A 24,276-nucleotide genomic window follows, 5' to 3' on the forward strand; every position below is an offset into this window, starting at 1 on the left:
CAAAAATCAGAAGGGAAAATGTTAGTATGGTGCTTTCAGCGGATTTGATTTTTTGTCAGACAAAAGCTGGATGTGAACTCAACGTCCGATTTTCGGATGGTCAGTACAGAAATCATTACACAAAAGTCAAAAGTACAAACACACATGCTCGGGATCAAGGAACGACTGGGAAGACTGCAGACTTGTAAACTGCTGTTCAAAATCTAGAATTAACATTTGTGACGTGGCAATGGATGAAATGCAGCGCACATTCTCATCTTCTTTAATGGGATAACAATGAAGCTGCTTTGCTGGTGATACGGAAGTTATGCCAAATGTATTTTAAAAGGCATTTATTTTGTATAATCTGAAAAGCATAAATCACCGCTCACCAGACTTCAACTAACATGAAATTAGCAGAAGGGGCCCAAAGGGTGGCACTTGAAAAATGAACTTCCTCTTTATACTCTCATAGTACGTCACTACGTTTGTGTTTGTCAAGAGACAATTTGCGGATAGTTAGTATGCTAGACAAAATCCTGCACATGCGCTTTTGACAAAAATCAGACGCTCGATCATACAAAAATCAAACCGTGTGTACTAGGCCTTAATCTTTTACAAAAAAAACTGGAAGCTGATTGGATTCTATGCACAGCTGCACCAGATTTTGCACTCTCCAGTTTTAGTAAATCAACCCCAAACTAGAGTAAAAATGACACCTTTAATTAATCAGTCCAACAATGTCAACTCCTGCAAGAAAAAATATAGAGCAGCGTCATAATTTCCAATTAATGGAAATTAGGAGGAAATAGGACTGGTTCTGATATTCAGTACAAGAGGTTCTGTCTCGCTGGTGGAATGTTCTATGTTCTACTACTGTAGCTTTACAAAGTCAATGAATCATGCAACTGGCCAGAGATGAAAGTACAACAAATCCCAATGACTAGCATTACGTGTACCTTATTGGCCTGGGGCTACATAAGCACACTGACTTTTTTCTTTGTCTCTAGCAGCAACGAACATCTTAATGATTTATTCCAGGTTTTGCAATGGAAAAAAAAACATTTTAATATTAACTGTTTAGAATGAAGGATGTTGGTTAACGTTGTTCAAAGATACCACCAAGCATATATCCCTAAACCATGATGATGGCACACCAGTAATCCCACGACCATGATGATGGCACACCAGTAATTTGTAGCTGCCTAGACAGGCATTGTAGTCAGTAGACAAGTGCATTCATTTTCATCCGAATGCATTTTCGTCCGAATTTCAGGTATTTTCATTATCATTTTAACAAATGATAACGAAAGTGCAGAATCCGAAAAATGAAAGAGCTGACATAAATAAATGCTTTATTTTCATTTTCGTTGTGACAACAGTTCAATATAGATAGGAGATTCGACATAATGCTCACAATAACAATCTGTGTCTATCGAACCTGTGGTCAAATGTGCCTAGCCTTCACTCTATTAGTCCAGGATTATTCTACATAGAGAGAAACGATTGTTGCTGTAAATGGGTGCTGGAAGTAAAATAAAAATAATAAAAATAATGATGATGATGAATGTTATTGGCTGATTGTAACCAAAGAGGAGAAGCAGTAAAATAGCTAGAACTAAGTACACACGTACAGCCAATTTACTTTCACTTACAATTGCTAGCAGAGAGAGACACACACTGAATCGTTTCAGCAGACAGTCAATCTTAGCTGGTCCGTTTGTCAGAGATCCTGAATTATTTAGCAATTAAGCATAAGCACAGCAGCAGAACAATAGTGAAGCAAGCTACAGTTCAACTTAACTTTTTCATAATAATCTGCTGCTTGTGTTAGTGTTGTGAACTTTATAGTGATACTAGTATTGCTAGTGCCTCAGAGGCTGCCCGTATTGTGGGGGGGATATATTATTATAGATTCTATATTATAGATTGAGATTCTATATAGATTCTATATACCCTATCTTGTCACCTGTCTGATCAGTGATCACTATCACCAGTCCATTTTCTGTTTGAACTATATACATTCAACATGAACGACAAAGATTCGACAAAGCAGCAAAAAACATCCAAACGTTGAATCTTTGGCTTATAGTGTCTGTCGAAAGTTCTAAGAAGATTCGACGGAGCAGCTAAACTATATGGAGTCATACAGTTTAGCTGCTCCGTCGAATCTTCTTTGAACATTCGACAGACACCATAAGCCTTCAATGACAGATTCAACCTTAATTAATTTGGATTTTCTGATGAATGCAATTTCTAACGAAAAACAAAATAAATAACAAAGAATTTTGGGAGTAACTAAACAAATGTATTTTTCAGACGAAAACTAAATTCCAAAACGAAATATTTCAGTGTGCACATGTCTACTAGTCAGCAAGATAAGCAACTCCAAAGCTTGCAACTAAACACCATAAAAAACAAGCAGAGATATTTTAACCTTTTTCAGATTCCTGCTAAAAAGTTTCTAGAGGGATGTGGCCTTTAGGTAGCATTTAGGTTTAAAACATATTATGTTTGTGTCCAGCTCCTCTAAACATCAGTGTTGTACTTACAGGGTTGTCCTCATAATCTCTTCATAGGCAATTGAGCTTGGAATCCCCCAGAGTTTTGCCAGCAATATATACTAGAACAGCAGAGAGGATTCCTCTATTCCCCTCGCTTGTGTGGTTGGGGGAATCCATATGTTTTCTCTTTTTTTTTAGTTTTGCCCACTGGCAGAATGAAAAAAAAAAGAATAATGAATTTATGGGCAGCTTTAGAGCGACCTTGGAAAGCACAATCCTATTTTTTGCTTTTTCCTTTACTCCAGGTCCAAATTCCAGTTTTAATCACACATACTAGAGAAATCTGCAATCTTCCATTTATATTCCACTGTCTTTAGCACAACATGAGCAATGTGGGCACTGACACACATCAAGTGGAGGAATTAGTTCCCTCTAACAACATGAACACAAATAGATAGCTATACAAAATACAGTTTACTATATTTATGTCCACTAGGTGACCTACTTTGAAGGGTCTGATCATTTGATTGTTGCACATGGTAAAAACACACAAGGTTTCTACTGAAATACTTTTCTATCTAGAGCTATTTAATTGAGTTTAGTGACCCTAAGACAGACGATGATGTCACTCATCCCTTGGCTGCTGTTTTAACAAAAAAACCCTAGGCAATAATCCAAAGAGATTTCATGAGGAGGACTGTGGAAACACAATAGCAACAAAAGAGCCACTGCTAGGCCTACATGATTTTGTCCAGTCTCCAAAAACAACTGTTACAACTTTGATGGGGGAAAAAAACATATATTTTGTCTTTGATGATACAAAATAATGCTTCTTATCATGTTATTATATTTTTTCTAAACGCATATTTATTTTCAGATGTACGAAACTATTTCAACATTTATAATGTCTGAATTTTCTGTCCAATCGTTTCTGTAAAACAATCAATCAGTGAGGCTTATTTTCAAGGCTAATTTGTACTGTTTCCCCAAGAACAAGGCCAGCAGCAAGTGTACTTTCATGGATATGAACACATAACGTGTATTTAAATTCTAAAATTAACAATTATTAACAAAATAGTTGCTCTATTTTGGTTTGTTAAATATACCAATGGAAGTGATTTGTTATTTTCCATAAGTGCAAAGAAATGCCTGTTGATCCTGCCAGAACTTTTGTGAGGTGATCATTTCTTGTGCTCTATGCTTCTGCTGACATTGTTTACAGCTCTCTATGACACAGAACACCTTTTCCCAATGCTCAATTATTCTCTATGGAGGTGGTTCACATCTCCACTCCAAAACGCCAGAAGCCAGAAGCTCCAAAACGCTCAAACAAGTTCTGGTACTTTTTTTTTCAGGCAGATTTGGCCGTTTTTCTGCTTTTTACATTGGTGACCTTTTGACCTGTACAAAATCGTGGCAAAATTGAAGTGAAATCGTGCAACTTTCTGCCTAAAAACTCTACGCTCAGGTGTAAATGGGGCCTTAGGGTGATAATGCTGCTTTTACATAAATATAGTACAGTAAATGAGCATTGTCACCTTAGGACATGACGTATGTTACTAGCAGAAACACCAAAAGAAAATAAAGGAACAAAGCCTGATAAAGAAAATATATTTCACTTGCAACTTTTAATGGCAATTTCATGTTCAATGTTTTTAGGAACCAGCTCACTTTAGCTAGTGGTTATCGAAGGGTCTTTACAGGATCTAAGATTTGGAGATCCCTACAGGAGTACTTATCTTCCCCCACCTATGGAGAGAACCAAAACCCCAGCTTCAGAAATCTATCAATACTTACAGATCAATATTTTTTTTTGCTCACACTAATAAAACATTTGTCCTCCCTTCAAATGTTACTATATTATGTGTTTAGAATTTAGTCTTGGGGGGGACAAGCACCCAACTCCCTTTTGTATGTTGCAAAATGGGAGGCGAACCTAGGAGATAGCGTTGATCATAAAAGAAGAAATCTGGAAAACCATAGCACATTGCTCAATAAACATGTCTGTTCTCGAATCTAAATATAAATGGTATGAAAAAGTTTTTAACTACCTCAAGTAGGTCTTTCAGGGGATGTCAGACTCCAAGGTAAGCTGCTACATATTTTATAGGACTTCCCGAAAATCAGACAGTATTGGGATAGTTTGCACAAACTTGGGTATACTTTTTTTCAGTAAGGGAATATATAAGTCAACAGTTGAACCACTGCACTACAAACTAGCCAACTGTACGCATTCAAAATTCTGCCTCTTGACCTTTCTATTTTCTATTGATGGTGGACAGACAAGTATTAGCAAAAGCATAAGATGGTATGTTTTTTTTACAAAAGAAAACATTTCTTCATAAGAAAATGTCCTCAAGTGTGGATCCCTTGTGTTAGCCATTTAACACATTATTTAGCCCTAAGGCTGATACATATTTTGATAAATGGTAGCATGATTCCATTCCTCAGACCTCTGTCTTAACCCTCCCCTGTATGCCTTTTCTGGTCCTTCCTATTTGTTTCCCTCCCCCTTTTCCTTTTTTTCTGGCCTCTACCTTGGTTTCGGACATCAGCATACACAATTAATTTCCTATGGACCTCAACTCAATGGCCTGTAATAGTAGTTTCATGGATTACCTGAGAGGTGGCTTTATCTCTTACTATAGGGTTATTTTTTCTCCACTAGACCACATTTTCCTAGCACATGAGTAATTAAAGCTCTCTGCTCAGGTGCAAACCTTTCCACATTCATTTATAAGAGCCCCATTGTTCTAAACCAATGCTTAACTCAGCCATTAAGGTTCCAATCTTGTCTGATTCAGCAGGGACCATCCGAGATTTAAACTATGTATGGTCAGGCTGATTGTATGCAAGTTGATCGATCTATCAACTTAGGTACAACCAGCATGTCAGATTTTTCTGCATATGGTTACTTCCAGTGGCTATATTGTGTTCTGCCAGCCAAGAAAGTTCCGAGATTATCCGTAATGGAAGGAAAGAAAATAATTTCATCTATGGCTAGCATTAAAAGACTACGAAAAGAGCTTGAAGCTATATTGCAGATGAACTGTTTGGATTCGTATGTCCAACACTTGCTTGTATTAAGGTGTAAATTTGCAAGCTAATAAAAATTGATTTCAACTGAAAACAAAACTTAATGCAGCATCAACACCTTTAAACTGTAGTAGAGCCTCCATTCTTTATAATTAATCATTCTTGGTTGGTTATCATGTAAGTCATGATATATGTCCAGAAACCTAAAAGCAACAAAGCTTTTAGTCTGGTCATGATGTAAATGAGATAGAACTGGTAAATGATTGGGACTCCTGCATTACTATCAACACAGGTTGCATTTACAGGCTGATCTACAAAAATGGAAAAAAAATTACTTTGATAGCAGCTAAAGAAAAACAAAAACAGAACTATGATTGTTTATAATTTATTTTGTATAATAATGTAACTAGAAGCAGTAAGGGCCGGTTCACACAGGGGGCGACACCAGGCGACACGACTTGCCGTGCCGCGATCTGACAAGTCGCCCCCGTTCTGTACAATGGAACCGTTCTGAGAGGAGCGACTCGAGTCGCTCCGACTCAGAAAAAAGGTTCCTGTACTACTTTTGGGCGACCTCGGGGCGACTTGCATTGACATCTATACAGAAGTCATTTGCAAGTCGCCGCTGAGGTCGCGGCAGATCGCGGCGAGGCAAGTCGGTGTCGCCTCGCATCGCCCCCCTGTGTGAACCGGCCCTTAAGCAGAAGCTTACAGAAAATAAATAACCAATTGTGTCACATATCTGGAAATTAGTTCACTAATAATAGGTTTGGCTACACTGGCACTTTTGACAGATGTCAGCACTGACATCCTGCCAGACTGAATCTGAACATACAAATGTTTTAGAGATGATTTAAGATCCTGCTGATAAAACATTACCCACTCTATGGTTTAGCCAGACTGATCAGACCACCATTCCAGGGTATAATATGATGAGATGTTCTGCAACTATATGGGTATGTACAAATACAAAAAGCAATAGGTTAAACACAGTGATCTATAGAATTTTTTTTTTCGGTGAACCAAGATGGTTTTGTTGTCAAAGAATTGTATTAATTTTCAGCAGGGGAAATAAAGTTGGTACAGTATCACATGAGAGTCGTCTTACAACATGTAAGCGAGATATTGAACATTTGAACATACACTTCTACGTCTTAGGTGTAAAGGAACCTAGCATTACCAATATAGGGCTTGTTTTCTACAAAGGTGCTAACGCATTTTCAAAATGCTGTAAAAGATCAACTAGCATACACTGGTGTTGCAGGTAGGTAAAAAACATTTCACCAAATTGTAGAGTAAAGTGGAGACACAAAGTCCCATTTAGAAGATACTGATGCTTGGTAACATACCATGTGGATAAAGGAGAAGTGAAAAATAGAAGAATTAAAAAAAAGGAAACGGATTGGGGTTTGAGTTTGTCTAATGTCCAAAGCCATTACCTATTGATTTAGTGGTAACATTATAAACTGATAGCCTGAAAGACAGACAGAGAGGAAGTAAAGAACAAGTGTAGGAAAATCCCAGTTCCATTTGGACTTCTGTATCTCAAGGTATTGATGTATGATTGGATGTCTGTGGTGTGTATGTTCTCTCCCTTGCCCGCTCCCCCACAGTCCAGGATTACAGCCGTGAAGTCACCTATTTTTCTAACCATGTTAGCAATTGCTCACATCGGACTCTTTTTGGTCCCATTCTTAAAACCCCATCATGTCTATAGTCACATGCATCTCCTGGAATGTCAGGGGGTTAAACTCTAAATTTAAAAGGGCTTCCCTATTCAATTTCCATAAGGCACATGGGCCACATATACTGTGCTTACAGGAAACGCACCTTATGGGATCCAAAATATTTGCCTTAAAAATACATTGGGTTATGCACGGATACCACTCCACATATTCTAACTATGCCAGGGGGGTCTCCATTGTCATAAAAAAGGGTCTCCCTTTTTCCTGCAATTGTGTGGCCCTGGATCCCAAGGGACGCTATATTTTTCTACAATGCACAATCCAGGCCATGCCACTGCTGCTGGTAGTGGTGTATGCTCCCCCTCCGGTCACGGCTGCAGTCTTCATGGACTTGAGTACACAATTCTCCACCTTGCCAATGTTTCCTACCCTTGTGCTGGGAGACTTTAATTCAGTTTTGAACCCAAGTTTGGACAGATTGAAGCTCCTCCAGTATGAATCTAAACTGTTTGGTCAGTGGTGTGCCTCCTTTGGATACGTTGACCTCTGGCGACATAGCCATCCTGTGGCAAGGGAATACTCCTGCCAATCCCGGACATATTGTACTCTTTCCAGGTTGGACTACACTCTAGGGACCCCTGACCTGGTCCCTTATGTCCAGACAGTCGCATACCTTTCTCAGACGATATCAGATCACTCAGCCCTTAGGGTGGAACTACTACTGGGCCACCGGCCCTCCTTTCAGCGGTGGAGACTCAGTCCCCCCTGGATCTCCACCCCCGAATTCCAGGAATCGGTCCGGCAGGGTATATCTCACTATTGGGGGGAAAATTCCAGCTCCGCTTCCCCTGGCCCCACATGGGACTCCTTCAAGGTGACCGTGCGGGGCTCATACATTTACAATATCGCCAAGCATAGAAAGACCTCTCGTGCTGCCCTTCTGGCCCTGGAGTCCTCCCTGGATCTCCATAGGGTGGATGCAACGCGGAAGCAGCAGCTATATCTGTCGGCCAGACTGCATGAATATAGTGGCAAAAACAGCAAAATGTTGGCATACCTCTCCCGTACGGAATATGTTGACAGGACCATACCTCAAATTCAGTTACCTGGCGGTTCTATAACATCTGACCCCCTGACAATTAATCAAAAATTCAGGCCCTTTTATGAAAACCTTTATTCATCCCCGTACCCTCCAGCCGAGCAGGAAACGCTGGGGTTTTTCGAATCCCTCCAGTTCCCCGTACTAGAGGACTCGCACAACATAATTCTAGATCTAGAAAAGTCAGTTGCATTTCCCATAGGCCCCAAACTAGAATACAATTACCTAAACCAATCCAAATTGACCAAACCCACATTTAAATACATTTAAATACCTGAGGATCTTTATCAATGCAGACCTGTCTCTTTTTGAATCCCTCAATATTACTCCAATCATGACACAAATGGAGACCAGGCTACACACCTGGGGCTCGCTACCACTAAATTTAATAGGGCGGGCAAACATCTTTAAAATTATATACCTACCCAAATTCCTTTATATCTTTAGGGCATCTTCTATTTTTTTGTACAAAAAAACTTTTCAAAAAAATTGACTCTATTCTATCCTCCTTCCTCTGGCAGGGGGCAAACCTGAGAATAGTGAAGGCCTCCCTGCAGGCCGCTAAGGTCGATGGGGACAGGCCAACTTCATATTTCATAGCAGCTCAGCTTGCCTATGTCTATGACTGGTTTCTTGGGGACTCCCCATCCTGCTTTTCTGAGCGCCCTTGCTGGATCTGGAACCTCGTTCATTGACAATTTGCACAGATCCATACCAGGGCGTTGCTCCCGTGGTTCCCCGATAGAATTAAGCTGGCTAGCCTGGCATGAAGGGAACAAGGTGATCACGAGCATGAGAGGAGTGTTGGTGTCACCCACGCCTCTCACATATTTGCCAATGACGTCCTTTGAGGACCTGAAGGCAAGATGTGGGGTGACGAATACATTCTTTTTTAAGTACCTCCTATTACGTCATGCCATCCATGCGCAGTTTAATGGTCTGACCCAGGGGCTCACTGAATCACCCATGGAGGAGCTGTTGTCATACCCAGATATTTCAAAACTAGTCATGACCATCTACTCCCGTCTGCAGACGGCAGGGGTTAAACCCTTTCAGATAGCGCAACGGAAGTGGATGGTAGACATCCCTGAGCTATCCGAGGAGGGATGGGAGGAGGCCTCGGAGGTCTGTTTTTTGGACCTTATCCGGTCTAACGATCAATATGTGCAGTTTAAAATTATACATCAGCTGCATTATACTCCAGCCCAACTTGCCCGTATGGGATATGACTCCAGGGCCTCCTGCCCCAGGTGTGACTGCACTGATGCTGGATACATACACATGTTCTGGTCTTGTCCAGTCCTGTCGACGTTCTGGATGGACGTATTCTTTCTTGAAAACACCCTACATTTAGCGGTCCCCTGCACTCCAGATGTCGGGCTTTTGGGTGTCCTTAATGACTTCCTACACAAGACCCATAAACGTACCCTCTTTCGAATAATACTGTTTTATGCCAGAAAATTAATACTGTTGCAATGGAAGACTGTATCTGCTCCAAGTGTTCAAATGTTGTTCCGTAAGATTAATAAAGATATACCAATCTTTAAACTTATTTAAAAGGGCAGGGCCTGCCCCAAAAAGTTCACCAAGATTTGGCAGCCTTGGCTTGATATTGAAGACTCCTTTTGGAAAGACACCCCGCTTTCCCAACAATAGGAGGTTTCACCCCTTAGTAGGGGCAAAGAGAGCCTGTGGTACATAACTACCCTAAAGATGATCACAATAATCCTGTTGTTTGGTTGGGGAGTAGTGGAGGGGGCGAGGGCAGAGTGTCACCCTGCCGTACCTCCGGCTGGCAAGTATGAATGGGTGTGAATGTATGTGTGGATATGGATGCTTTGGTAGATGAATGCAAACTATTGTTTTCAGCACTGGGACTTACCAAAACGGACCCTGTGTGGTCTACGTAAAATAACCTGTAACAAATTTAGACAAAGGTTTACGCTTCCGTTGAGGAATAAAGAAATAAGGACCTATGGTCACTATCAGTAAGCCCTGTTTGGCTACTGTTGTGTAAGTTTAAAATGTTCACTCTGACGTTGATATCCACACATATATGCAAGATGACGACAAGTGTAAATGTTAATACATGTATGTAATATCCTTTTATTTTTTGACAAAATCAATAAATAAATACTTAAAAAAAAAAAAAAGAACAAGTGTAGATGGGAAGAAGACTCACAGAGCGGTAGTGTGGTTTCCATGCAGGATATGTTTCCATCGTGTAAGGAGGAGAAAAAAAAGATAAACAGATTCTCATTTACCAAGGCAATAATAAGGATTTGTTGAAAAATTTTAACATCTGTCTAGAGAGCCAGTAAGGGGGGGGTGAGCTATAACTCATGGCAGTTAGAGATGGAAATGGAAAGTCAGTCCGAATCCTTGGCGTGTGCTGTAAGATTATCAAAACGGCCGAGTTTGTTAGAGTGACCTGAGCAGCCATCGTTCGCTTTTTTGTGATTTCTGGGGTGGAGCGGGAGGCCGAACGTCTGCAGGATGCATCTTTATGTGGTGTCTGATCCAGCAAACCCAGGTCTTGTAGGGCAGTCTGCAGTTCAGCAGGTGTACAACAGATGTACTTGGTTTCCAGGTGAGTAAAGTATACAGAGAAGGGTATGTGATCTGGTTGCTTTGAAGAATATGGAGGTGGGGCTTAAGAGCATGTCTCTTTGAAACTGTCAGTGGGGAAATGTCCGCAAATAACTGGTATGTATGACCTTGGAAGGATAGGGATTCTTTGCCCCTGGCTGCTGCAAGTAGCTGCTCCTTCGTAGGGTAATAATGAACCTTGGCTATAATATCCATTTCTAATCTTTCTAATCTTTCAACAGGGATGCCTGGTTGCAGTTCCTGAAACAGGGCCAGCATTGTGGCTTGTAGATCAAGCACTGTTTCGGGGATCCCCCTGATACATAGATTAGAATGCATATCCCTGTTCTCCTGGTCTTCTAAGCAAGACTGTAGCACTAAGTTCTCTTCCTTGAGATTCTTCATTTCAGCAGTATAGTCCTGTGTGTGATTTTTCCAGCTCATCGACCTTCCCTACCAGCTCTGCTGTTCTGTGTCCCAGCTCCCTAATCTCACGGGTTAATTTTTCTGTTATCTGGTCTGATGTCTGCTTTGGGGCTCTCTGCAGCATTTGTTCAAACTGTTTAAACATGCCTGTCTGTGTCTGAGGTGCCTGCATCTGAGTCAGACACACCGTTCTCCTCCTGCAGGGGCTGAGCATGGTGCTGGGTCTTTGCTGAGCATGGCATGTTGTGCTGTGAGGAGGAGGCCGGCGCCATCTTGCCTGATGAGCGGGCCAGAGTGTTCCTGATGTTTCCAGGCTTTAGTTTCATTCTGGAGCCCCCGAGGACCATGGCAGTGTGAACAGCGGGTTCTCCGAGGTAGTGGACAGCGGCGGGTGCCGTTCTGGGAGCCTAAGCTGCACTATGTCCCCTGGTGTGGTTCTCACTGGAGCTGAGCTCTAAATTGGCGTTATCGCTCAGGTTAGTCTGCGCATGCACCCCTGTGATCTATAGAATTTATCTGACCTTGTCTCCACACTTGGAACACACTGCTAAATAGGTACTAAGAAGCTGTCATAGTTCCAACAGCTGCTTGGCTACTTTGGGCACAATGGATCACCAGCTCTGAACAACCCCCCTTTAAATAAACCATGTTAAGATACGTTGTACATATGATGCGGTTTGTTTGTGAGTTTAAAAGAAAATCTCTTTGATCTGAACATTACCGACCTTGTAAATGCTTAAATACCTAAGATATTATCCTTCAGTTAATTTTACCATCTAATGACCTAATGGAATGGTTGTATTTAAAGATCATTCTACCTTATGAACTCATCAACACAGGCATCATTTAAAAAGCTCCACCCTTTCTGCCACATCGATATCTTTTCTGAATATCTTTGCAGACACTCAAACCAGGGAGTGCTTTTGTTGGCAAGATGTTATCTGCATTCACATCCATCATTTGATTATACAGTCCTACCAATACGAGATTCAAGAGATTGTTGCCTGAATCTTACATCTCCTCTTGACAGCCCTTGCAGTTGCTTTGCTTACCCACAAATATTCAGAATTAACCAATCGAAAAAAAAAAAGATGAAGTGCATTATGTAAATGTTTTATCTTTATTCTGTCCGCTCTAACCTCATTGCCAGCCCTTGGTAGTAATATAAGCCTTTATTATTCTTTAAACTATTTCTACAGCTATTTTAAACCATGCAAAGGCATGTTCAAAGTCTCCCTGAATGCTTACAGTTTACCCAGGAATGCTTAGCATATTGTCTAATAAACAGGTTGGCTAGGATACCGTTGCTATGTCTGTTAAGTGTACTGGAGCTACAGTCTTCCAGCACTAATAATTTTCTCTGGGATTAGAAATACCCCTTTGTGATATTTATTGATCTCAAGTTTCTGAAGTGCAATGAGTAAAGAAGAAAGGTCCCATTCAGAGCAAGTGAAAATTCTGCGAACAATAAATAAAGGGTGTATTTTTCTTCCACACCACCTACTGAAATCCTTTTCTGAGATGGAACATTAAACATTTATTGAGGAGAACGGCCAATATATCACATCCTTCCAAACAAAACAAGACTTGCAAATTAGAAAATGAATCCTATAAAAATATAATTAAACTGAAAAGTTATTGACAACTGCAAAATACTTTTTTAATTATTTCACTGTACTATATAAAGTTGGGTTTATATTCTAGTTGTCAATAAGCCAGTAAACACATTTACCATTTAATTGTTCATTAGAGACTTAATTATAGTACTTAAAAAATAGTATGTATCCTACAGGAAAACCTCAAATAAATTCTATTTTGAAAGTGACTTAATACATTTACCACAGTTTTCCCCTTAGCTGGTTAATACTAAACAAAACGTATTCTTTTTTTTTCATGTCAGTTTAAACGTGCCAATGTTTATAGGACTAATCCCAGAATAAAACAGCACACCACTTATCTGGAGAAACTCCAAAAAACAACACCTTAAACCAACCCTTTCCCCTTGGACATCTAATACCAGCTTTTTCCTGTTGGGCATCTAAGGCCCAACCCTTTTCCATTAGATACCTAAAAACTATAGACTCCTAAAAAACAACTCTTTTTCCCTAGATACCTTAAGTGGAACTAAACCCTCCTACCTTTTCAGCCAAGGAAGTTGCCATTTTAGCTTCTGTTTGATCTTCAATTGCCATGGTGCTGCACATGTGATCAGTTATGACACCAACCATTTGATGGCTTGTCAGTTTGGTTGGGAGAATGAGCAAATGTGACAGTTAGCACTCCCAGCATGCCTTGAATGTAACTGTTTTTTGAAACTGTTAAATCCATGGATATAGTTCTTCTTTAAACTGAACACTCTTTCGTCAGACATGTAAAAAACAACCCCTTTTCTCTTAGACACCCAGATCCCAAACTCTTTTCAGGACACCTGTAAAGACTAGCCCTTTTCCATGAAACACCTTAAAACCTAAAACCTCTTCCACCAGACATACGTATAAAAACATGTCTTTCACATAGATACTTAAAGCCTGGCCCTTTTCCATTAGACACTAGAAAACTTGCCCTTTTCCAACAGCCCTTTTCTTTTCATTAGTTATTGGAGCTGGCTACAAAATTACCAGCTTCAGTAAGTACTCATGTTTTTAAAGGGATTGTAAAGTAATTTTTTTTATTTTTTTAAAATAACAAACATGTTATACTTACCTCCACTGTGCAGCTCGTTTTGCACAAAGTGGCCCCTAACCTGCTCTTCTGGGGTCCCTCGGCGGCTGTCTCTGCTTCCTCCCACAGGAACTTCTCACGTTCATGCGAGCTCCCTTGCATGGTGAGAAGCACCTGCGGGCACGCTCCCGCGATACAGCCACCGGCTATAGCCGCTCGCTGTATCACACGGCCTCACCCCCGGCACGCTGCATCATTGGATGTGATTGACAGCAGCGCTAGCCAATGGCTGCACTGCTTTCAATCCATCCACTCCAGCCAATCGGCGGCCAGGCTGAGCGGCGAAGAGGACGGCGGGGGCGAGTGCGGGATTTTCGAGGGGTCAGGTAAGTAAAACGGGGGGACTGGGGGTGCCGGCAGTGTGAGATGTTTTTTCACCTTAATGCATAGAATGCATTAAGGTGAAAAAAACATTTACCTTTAAAACCCCTTTAAATACAGTGGTTGGTGATCATGTGACACCAGCAATTTGTATCTGTGTAGACATGTACTGTAGACAAATAGTAGCAACTTTGGATTTATTAAAAGCCAATTGGCAACTTACATGAGTGAGTAGTATGCAAGTAGGCATATCTGTATATCTGGCGCAGATGTATAGAGGTGGCCGGAGGTCATCTGGAGAAGGCCCCGAGAGGCTCGAAGCTCCGGAGCCTGGAGTGCCTGTAGTGAGATGGAGGATCATGGCCGGAAGTAGTGGTAACCATCGTGGAACATGGAAGGACCCGGACCAGAAGTGACATCAGCAGGAAACCAGAGTTGACCTCGGGACACCTCTATACATCTGCCCCAGATATATAGATATGCCTACTGCTTACTACCCATGTAAGTTGTCAACTGGCTTTTAAAAAATCCATTTGGTTTTAACCTGCTACACTTAGTCTGTCATTCCCCATGTGTTCCTTTTTGGTTTCTTACAGAGTTATTGCTTCAATCTATGGGAAGCTGCCACTAATGTTGCTTAGCTTTACACAAACGTTTATATGGACGTTTTGGATTCATTGCATATGGGCTTTTTACTCGTGGATTTTGTTTAGCGTCCATTAGAGCATATCCACCTTTTCAGCACCATTCATTATTTTCTTTACAATTCAGTTATCACCAGACAAAATAGTGACCTGTATAGCTGCTTCAGAATAATGTACAGTATGTTACAAAATCTCTTGGTCCTTATTAGACAAAAAGTTAACTTTTTAGAAACGAGTTATTGGATAAAGTTGTCACCCACATCATTCAATCAAAACTTGTCACTTCAAGAATTCATCCACAAACACCTGATTTGCATCTGTGACGAAGATATGTATTTATTCCACATGTGCTGACTGTTAAAAGCCTACAAGTACTTTTGTATTCCTGTTTCAAACAGATTATCTAGTTGTCATGTATTGGAGTCCTTTGTGACTCTTGGAAACAATAGAACCAGAAATTGACATACAAATGGTCTCTTAAGTGACTATTTTATAGAAAACAAGAGAATCCCATGTGTTCACAATTTCCTCCTGAATGATTTCCTGTTGCAGTAATTCATTACAATGGCCTCTTCCCAGGCAAGAAATTTGAAACAGAACATAAGAACATAGTTCAGTCTGCTTCCACTATGCCCTGCTAATTGTGCAATAACAAGGGGCAGTATGGTCATTCACTGGCATCAGCAGTGTCATACATTTTCATCAGAAATATTAATTAATGTAGTATTTAAAATGATAATAAACCCTCCTTTTTCTTTATTTTTTGGTTTCTTATTAATACAATTAACCAATAAGCCTAACCTGGTTGAAAGCTCTGCCTTTATTGTAGTTTTTTTGTTGATTGTGAAGCATTTCCACCTGTCTTCTATCATAAGGTGCTTACAATCCTGCACTTTCCGCCGATGAGGGCACCAGGAGTGTGTGCTTCATAGCTTAGGACTATATTCTAATTTGCTAATGCTGCCTGCCTGCACATACAAACATCCCATCATCTGAAGACACCACAGCTTCACCTCTGCTTTGTCTCCCCACATAACATCCTTGGCACAGGCTCCAGCTACAGCAACAGAAGCCCCACCTCAGTTTTGCCTCCCTTGTACACTGATTGACAGCAGCTCCACCTCTACATCAAGTCCTTTCTAAGGCTGGCAGGTAGAGTTTGGGAGTGCCTGGGTGGCGCAGCCAAGAGGTTCCTTCTTCAGCTGACAGGGTGTATGATTGTCTCATATCAGTTTGTGTTTACAAGTGAAGGGGAACAGAAAGCCTGCTGGGTCATGTAGTCCTGAAAGCTGGGTCATGTAATATGCAAATGGAGTGCACTCCCTGGCTGGAAGTTATTTTAATCAAGTGCCGGAATCGCAGAGGATGTAACCCATAAGACATAGAAATAGGCACGTTAAAATAAATCATGGATTTTTGCTTATTGTATTTAATGCTGCTAATTAATGTAAATGTATATGAAGCTACTATATATGTAAATGTATATAGAGCCACTTTAATATTAATGTTTTAATGTAAAATATTCATGTTGATACAACTGAAGCCTTAAATAGGATTTCTCTTCATTTTTTTGTGTTGTAATCAAGAAACAAGGGAAAGTGAATCTCCACAATGGGTTGAAAGCAATAAAAACCTGTTGGAGATTCTACCCTTTTCAAAAACTAGAAAATCTTTCCAATGGCAGACTGGATGACACAACTGTAGCCTGTATTATTAGTATTTTGGGTTCATTTCTCTCCAGGGTTTCTTTCTGAATGAATTTGCAAGGGTGAACTAGAGGTTCTCTGGTTTAATCCCTTAGTTAAAAAAAAATTGAATACAGTCAAAATTAATTCTATTGCATGCATGTTTGTAGGGGTTTGCTAGAAATATAACCTTGTTTTGGGGGCAATAAATGATGTGAATGATTATTTTTGCTTGGCAAACCTCTAAAAAATGTGCTTCTATATAAATAAGTAAATTGTGCATTACATCTTGTGACAATTTTTTTCCAAGAAATCCTAGAAGGATTCAGGTTATTTAACTTACTATACAATCTGTATACAAAATGTATGATAGAAAATCTCAATGAACACTTAGGCCTTTGTCATAGCGTGTTCTTATATCTGATATAGGCAAGATTAATGTATAGTCTGTATGCCAGATGTGCAACTGTTATCAAAGACTAAGGCCTAAGTGTCCACTGAGATTTGCTATCATATATGAATATCCTATACATTTTCTCAACTCCTCATTTTTGACACCGTCAAATCATAAACAGACATATATGGCACAATCTTGATAAGGTGCAGCTGTAGCTGAAGATGTTTCTTTAAATTCAAATCTACTGTGTGACAAAGATAAAGGGGTTTGTATGGGGGGGGGGGGGGGAATCAGTCAAATGAGACAAAGTAAACTATTAGACTAAGGACTCAAGCCAAACCACACTGTATGCAAAAGGTATAAATAATAATACTGGGTAAACACAACCACCATCATACTTTATATATAACAGATGCTAAGCCTTATCCACCTTTTAAACTGCTGCATAGTAAAAAAAAAAAAAAAGGGCAGTGGAGAGGTACATTCAGTTTTTTGCAGCGCTGTTTATATATTTACAGATCAAAACAAAATATACACAGCCAATCAGAGTGACTCTGTGCCTTGTGATCACTGTGAACCAATCAGTTTTCTCTCTTTGAATGGAGAGGAGAGATACAGTGGATATAAAATGTCTACACACCCCTGTTAACATGTCACGTTTCTGTGAGGTAAATAATTGAGATAAAGATAAATAATTTCAGAACTTTTTTCACCTTTAATGTGACCTATAAACTATACAACTCAATTAAAAAACAAACTGAAATCTTTTAGAGGGGGGAAGTAAAAATAAAAAAATAAAATTATGTGGTTGCATAAGTGTGCACACCACCCTCTGGGAGTGTAGCTATGTTCAGAATTAAGCAATCACATTCAAACGCATGTTAAATAGGAGTCAGTACACACCTGCCATCATTTAAAGTGCCTCTGATTAACCAAAATAAAGTTCAGCTGTTCTAGTAGGCCTTTTGTGGCATTTTCTTAGTTGCATACTACAGCAAAAGCCATGGGCCACAGAAAGTTTCCAAAGCATCAGAGGGATCTCATTGTTAAAAGGTATCAGTCAGGAGAAGGGTACAAAAGAACTTCCAAGGCATTAGATATAACATGGAACACAGTGAAGACAGTCATCATCAAGTGGAGAAAATATGGCACAACAGTGACATTACCATGAAATGGACGCCCTTCCAAAATTGATGAAAAGACAAGAACAAAACTGGTCAGGGAGGCTGCCAAGAGGCCTACCGAAGCATTAAAGGAGCTGCAGCAATATCTGGCAAGTACTGGCTGTGTGGTACATGTGACAACAATCTCCTGTGTTCTTCATTTGTCTGGACTATGGGGTAGAGTGGCAAGACGGAAGTCTTTTCTTACAAAGAAAAACATCAAAGCCCGGCCAAATTTTGTAAAAACACACCTGAAGTCTCCCAAAAGCATGTGGGAAAATGTGCTATGATCTGATGAAACCAAGGTTGAACTTTTTGGCCATAATTCCAAAAGATATGTTTGGCACAAAAACAAAACTGCACATCACCAAAAGAACACCATACCCACAGTGAAGCATGGTGGTGGCAGCATCATGCTTTGGGGCTGTTTTTCTTCAGCTGGAACATGGGCCTTAGTCACGGTAGAGGGAATTATGAACAGTTCCAAATATCAGTCAATATTAGCACAAAACCTTCAGGCTTCTGCTGGAAAGCTGGACTTGGAGAGGAACTTCATCTTTCAGCATAACAATGACCCAAAGCATACACCCAAATCAAAAAAGGAATGGCTTTACCAGAAGAAGATTAAAGTTTTGGAATGGCCCAGGCAGAGGCCAGACCTGAATCCGACCGAAAATCTGTGGGGTGATCTGAAGAGGGCTGTGCACAGGAGATGCCCTCACAATCTGACAAATTTGGAGAAGTGTGGGCAAATATTGCCAAGTCAGGATGTGCCATGCTGATGGACTTATACCCAAAAAGACTGAGTACTGTAATAAAATCAAAAGGTGCTTCAACTAAGTATTAGTTTAAGGGTGTGCACACTTATTATTTTTTATTTTTACTTCCCGCCACCTAAAAATTTCAGTTTGTTGTTCAACTGAGTTGTACAGTTTGTAGGTCGCATTAAAGGTGGAAAAAGTTCTGAAATGATTTATCTTTGTCTCATTTTTTGACATCGCGGAAACCTGACATTTTAACATGGGTGTGTAGACTTTTTATATCCACTGTACATTGTATCTCTCTTTTTCCTTGCAGAAAGAAAAAAAAAAGGTGTGTAAAAAAAAAAATAATAGTAAAAAAAAAAATAGCTAGATCAAGGTTTGATCTAGGTCAGTGCAAGGGTTAGTGTCTGGGTCAAGTAAGGGTCAAGTAAGTAATCATGTCGCAAAATACATTTGTGCCTAAATTTATGAAGACATTTGATTTTATTGGATATGTTTTATAACAGAAAGTAGAATTTTTTTTTTCCTTTTTTGGTCTTTTTTTGTTTATATAATAAAATAAAAAAATACTCAGTGGTGATTAAATACCACCAAAAGAAAGTTGAAAGTGCTTACAAAATCACATTGAGTTTTCAATTGTTTCAATATTTTTTGCACAATTTTTTTCTTCTCATATTTTTGTTACTACAATAACAGAAGAAAACTTTCCTACCTTTGGCTTCGGATTGCCAGTCACCATGCATGTAAAAGTTGCTGGCATTCCTTCAAAGATCTTGAAGTGGCGCAATTTTGTTTCAAATTGAGGAGGGGTGCCATCGGATTCATCCCCATGTTCTACTTCATTATCCGATTCTTCCACAGGAGAACGTTCCAGGCGATACTCAATTTCACCGATAAGCCTCTGCTCAAAGCTGGAAACTTTGTACTCCTATCAGATTAAAATGTCAAAATGTCAAAATAACTAACTTTTCTTTGAAAACATTCCTGAGTCATTTAAATTCTGCAACCACGTTTTCAAAAAACAAAAATACATTCCAGATTCCACACTACAAAACAGCACACAAATTGCTTCATATAAGTTACACATCTCATAAAGAAAACATAACTTTTTTTTTTTTTAGACAGCAACCTGGAAATTAGAAGAGAAGTATGGTGTTCTTTTCATACTTACCTAGGTGGATGCAGTATGGTGCCGATTCTGCATCAGTCCCCCGGTGACTCGGCACTGAAAACCGAGCGATTGAACACCACCGATCTCTCGGTTTTTGCTCTGTGAGCAGGGAGCTGCATACTGTCAGTCATAGCTCTCTGCTCTTCTCCCTCCTCACTAATCGGAGAGCTGAGTTGGGGAGGGGGCAGAGTGGGCGTCTCACGCTCTCAGGCTCGCTGAGAGGCTGAGACGGTATCAGTCCGGCACCTGTTGATCCAGACTCCCAGAGTCGGGATGACGTGGTGCCTGGACTGATATCTGTGATGTCAGCAGAGAGCAAACTTCAGCCCGCTCCCTGATGAAAACGGGTCACAGGAATGCAAAACAATTTGCACTCCTGTGATCCATAGGAGAAGCCCAGCCAAACAAGCTTTGGCTGGACTTCTCCTTTTAATTAAAACAATTGAGTAAACTGTAATTGCTAAAAGAATTACACCTCTGCTTAAATCATAAATCCCACCCATTTTACTTTAAAGTATATCTAAATCAATTTTTTTGTTTTGGATGGATTGGGAAAGGGTTAGAAGAACCTCTGTCAGATTTTATTGTTAATGTGGCCAAAGGCAGAAAGTGAAGCAAAATAGGACACAGACAGAAGTAAATAAATAAAATAATAATAAATAATACATAAATAAGTCTCACATTTCCTACTTTATCCAAAAAAAAAATTTAGTAAATGAACCCCATAGTTTCAATGTTGGATTAAAAATCAGAGGTGCTATCTAAGACATTCTCCCATGTCTCTTTAGATAAATAGAAAATCAAAAGCTCATTTGGTAGGCTTCCATGCTCACAAGCACCAAAACTACAATTCTAAATGTCTCAAAGGAAATGGAAAAGGGAAAATATTAGTCAGCAAGCCCTTAACCATGTGTATTATTTGGCCTGTAAATGTTAAAGGGGAAGAATGACTTGTGGTTGTGCTATCTGTTGCCCCATGAGACTGAAGCTGTCTATGAACCACATACTTGTCTTTGTAATAACTTGATCTGTATATATTGAATTCAACTCCAGGGAGCAGTAATATATGTTTATTTTAAGCCATGTTTCTGATTTTTCCAAGCATTAAGCACTCAGCAGACTTTTTTGTTACTGCATTTCTTTAGGTAAGGAATGAGCAAACAGACCTCTGCTGAGGGTCACATAATGACTAGAATAATGAAGACGCCCGCTAACTGTTTTCCACACAAAAATACTGCATGTTATTTAATCTGCACGTGTATAATTAAACTACAGAGGATATTGTTAACCTCAGAATCTATCTTTTATTTTCCTGCTTGTCATATATGGATAAATAAACAAAACACCACTAGCGGTTCTACAGTATTAGTGCCAATATTTAAGTGTCTGTCACTAAGGATTAGCTATAAAAACACTTAAAAAATAATTTAAAGGATTTGTTTGATAAGTTAGAGTGAGAATGCCCTGTGAGAATGATGATTTAACCATTTTGGTATTTTTCACATCTACGGGGTCCCTTCTTTACTGGGAAAGGCTTGTCAGATGCCTTTGTGCTAGGTAAAACAAGACATTCTTGGTTACTGCATTCTTGAACTGAGCACTAGACGTTTGATTCATGTTAATTCATTTGGACCATCAGGGTGAATAACCTTTTGTATAAAATCAACAAAAACAACAGCATTGGAGGAAAAGTCATACACCAACCTAAACTGGTCTTGTAAATGTGATATAATACAAAGAACATTAAAGTGGAGTTCCCCCCAAAATGTGCTTGTTCCCCCCCTCCAGTGTCACATTTGGCATCTTTCAGAGAGGAACAGGGACAGGTTTTGACAGGTTTCCCTTCCCCACTTTCGGAGATGGCACCATCCCTCACAAATTCGACCCCCCCCTCCTCCTTCCTCCGCCGTCGGACCAATTAGAAAGCGCGGCGCGCTTCACGCATTAGAGAAAAGTCTGTGAAGCCGAAAGCCTTCACTGTTGGTTTCCCCTAGTAGAGATAGCGGCGGCAGCACCCGACAGCCGATCCAAAGATCGACTGGGCTGCCGGCATCACAGGCTTCCTGGACAGGCAAGTGTCCATATATTAAAAATCAACAGCTATAGTATTTGTAGCTGCTGACTTTAAATGTTTTTTTTCCCAGGCTGGAACACCTCTTTCACCTACATTTTGGAATGAGAAAGTTATAAACATTTTATTCATCATCCTATTGTTAACTGGAACAACTGTTCAAAATAACCTGTTCAATTTAACAGAACATTAATTGATGTCCTAAATCCTGGATTAAAGTGACAAGTTACAGCTATGTACCAGGATGTGGCAATTCTATTTCTACACTCATTATTTGCAGCATTTTCCACTTTTGTGCCTTTTTCTGTGACCGGAAACTATATAAAAATCATCAACCCAAGATAATTAAACATGTGGAGTTGATTTACAAAAGGCAAATAGACTGTGCACTTTGCACAGAGCAGTTGCACTCTGCAATTGTAGTTGCTCCAAAGCTTAGTAAATAGGGTGAAGCTTCACTTTGACAAGAATATCCAATCGAGTGCAGGGAAAATAAACAAGGCTGTATGCCGAAAAGCATCAGGTGTTTTTAATCTTGACCTCTATGTAGCAAATAAAGATTGTTATGGGATTCTGGAGTTGCCGGCTACATCTTTCTTGGAGCAAGGAAAATAAAAATAAACATTTTTGCTCGCACATGATTGGATGATGGAAAGCAGCAGAGCTGCTGGTCATTTACTAAGCTCTGGAGGAAGTACGCAGTCTGATTGCCTTTAGTAAATCAACCCCATGGCATTTGAAAGAACCTAGTGCCTAGATTTTGTATAAATAATATTATATATATTATATACTGTTCTTTGGCGCATATACCATATATACACATATATGTTTATACATCAAGCTCATTATGGTCATATAGAATGTGGTTCAGAAACATATACAGTATTTCCTAATGTTTTGTTAAGTATACAGTAAATGGTAGGTTTGGGAAGAAAAATAATGGAGCAATAGCTTCTCCTACAGAAAGAAATATAGAGGGAATTTTCATTTCCGGTAATGAACATTGGTACAATGCAACATCAAACAAACCTTTATACGTATACCTACCTAAATATGGTACACAACTACAAACATAGAATTGGAGTTATATAAATAGCTGTTGTTATTTATATGTGTTGAACGCTGGTGTGTCCCATATTTATGCAGGACATATACCCATTTCCTATATGGAAGGGGCATTTTATACGAGTGGAATTCTAGTGAAAATTGTTTAGAAGTAATTAGTGAAATTAAACACAGTCATTTCATGCAATTTTGTTATGCATACTCTGGAGATGGAGACTTTACTCAGGAACATAACAATCTATTTTCTCTAACTTGGCTAAAACCCTCTCTTCTCTTAATGGAGGAATACACATTGTACTGAGTGACAAAACACACGGCAACAAGAAAAACACGTGTTTATAACAGATGTTAAATTTGGCAAACTGCAAAACCTGTAATATGTTAGTTTTTAAGACCAATGATCAGTGTGGTGTAGACATGGAACATGGTCAATAGTAACCTTCTGCATTTCAAGAGGATTCTCTACAGAAGCATCAACAGAGGCAACTTCCTGGAAAGGTAGAGAAGAAGGTGAAAGCTAAAGCAAGAAAAAAGTTACTGCCATGTGCTCTGATAACAATTCTCTTTCATAGAACTCGGGCTATAAACTCTGAGCCTGGAACTTTCTGTACAGAACAGTATTTCATTATTTAACCTATTATGAATGCTGTGATCAGACAGCACCCCCCCCCCCCAAAAAAAAGATGGCATTATTCTATCTTGTGTTTTCAGCACAAATTTATAAACTACCTTTAGGTTGTTACATTTATTTAGTGAATAATGATCAAGAGCTCTTTAAAGGCATGTTAATGGAACCTTTTTATTAGCACATTAATAGTATGAATAAACATTAACCCAATTAATTATATACATGGTTACAAAGGATTGTACAGTGTGGATAGCATCATCTGTGGCATGAACATCCAATTAAACTGGCTTATAAAAGTATATTAAAAATGGATGCAAACATACACTAT

The 24,276-nt window shown here is 39.6% G+C and overlaps 1 protein-coding gene across 4 annotated transcripts in view; it reads right to left on the reverse strand.

The window, feature by feature from the left end:
* PALLD (palladin, cytoskeletal associated protein) overlaps positions 1–24,276 on the reverse strand; it is a 451,294-nt gene that overhangs the window by 38,226 nt on the left and 388,792 nt on the right. For 3 of the 4 annotated variants that reach the window (XM_077477176.1, XM_077477178.1, XM_077477179.1), the window contains 2 exons: positions 23,760–23,810; positions 19,726–19,941 (listed from right to left, as the gene is read on the reverse strand). In XM_077477176.1, the coding sequence (XP_077333302.1) occupies positions 19,726–19,941; positions 23,760–23,810 (267 nt within the window). The remainder of the gene's footprint in view (positions 1–19,725; positions 19,942–23,759; positions 23,811–24,276) is intronic. The other variant, XM_077477177.1, reaches the window with a different exon arrangement.

The sequence above is a fragment of the Lithobates pipiens genome, unplaced genomic scaffold, assembly GCF_037356315.1.
Source record: "Lithobates pipiens isolate NorthernLeopardFrog02 unplaced genomic scaffold, aLitPip1_a1.2 Scaffold_13, whole genome shotgun sequence".
In the NCBI taxonomy this organism is placed as follows: domain Eukaryota; kingdom Metazoa; phylum Chordata; class Amphibia; order Anura; family Ranidae; genus Lithobates; species Lithobates pipiens.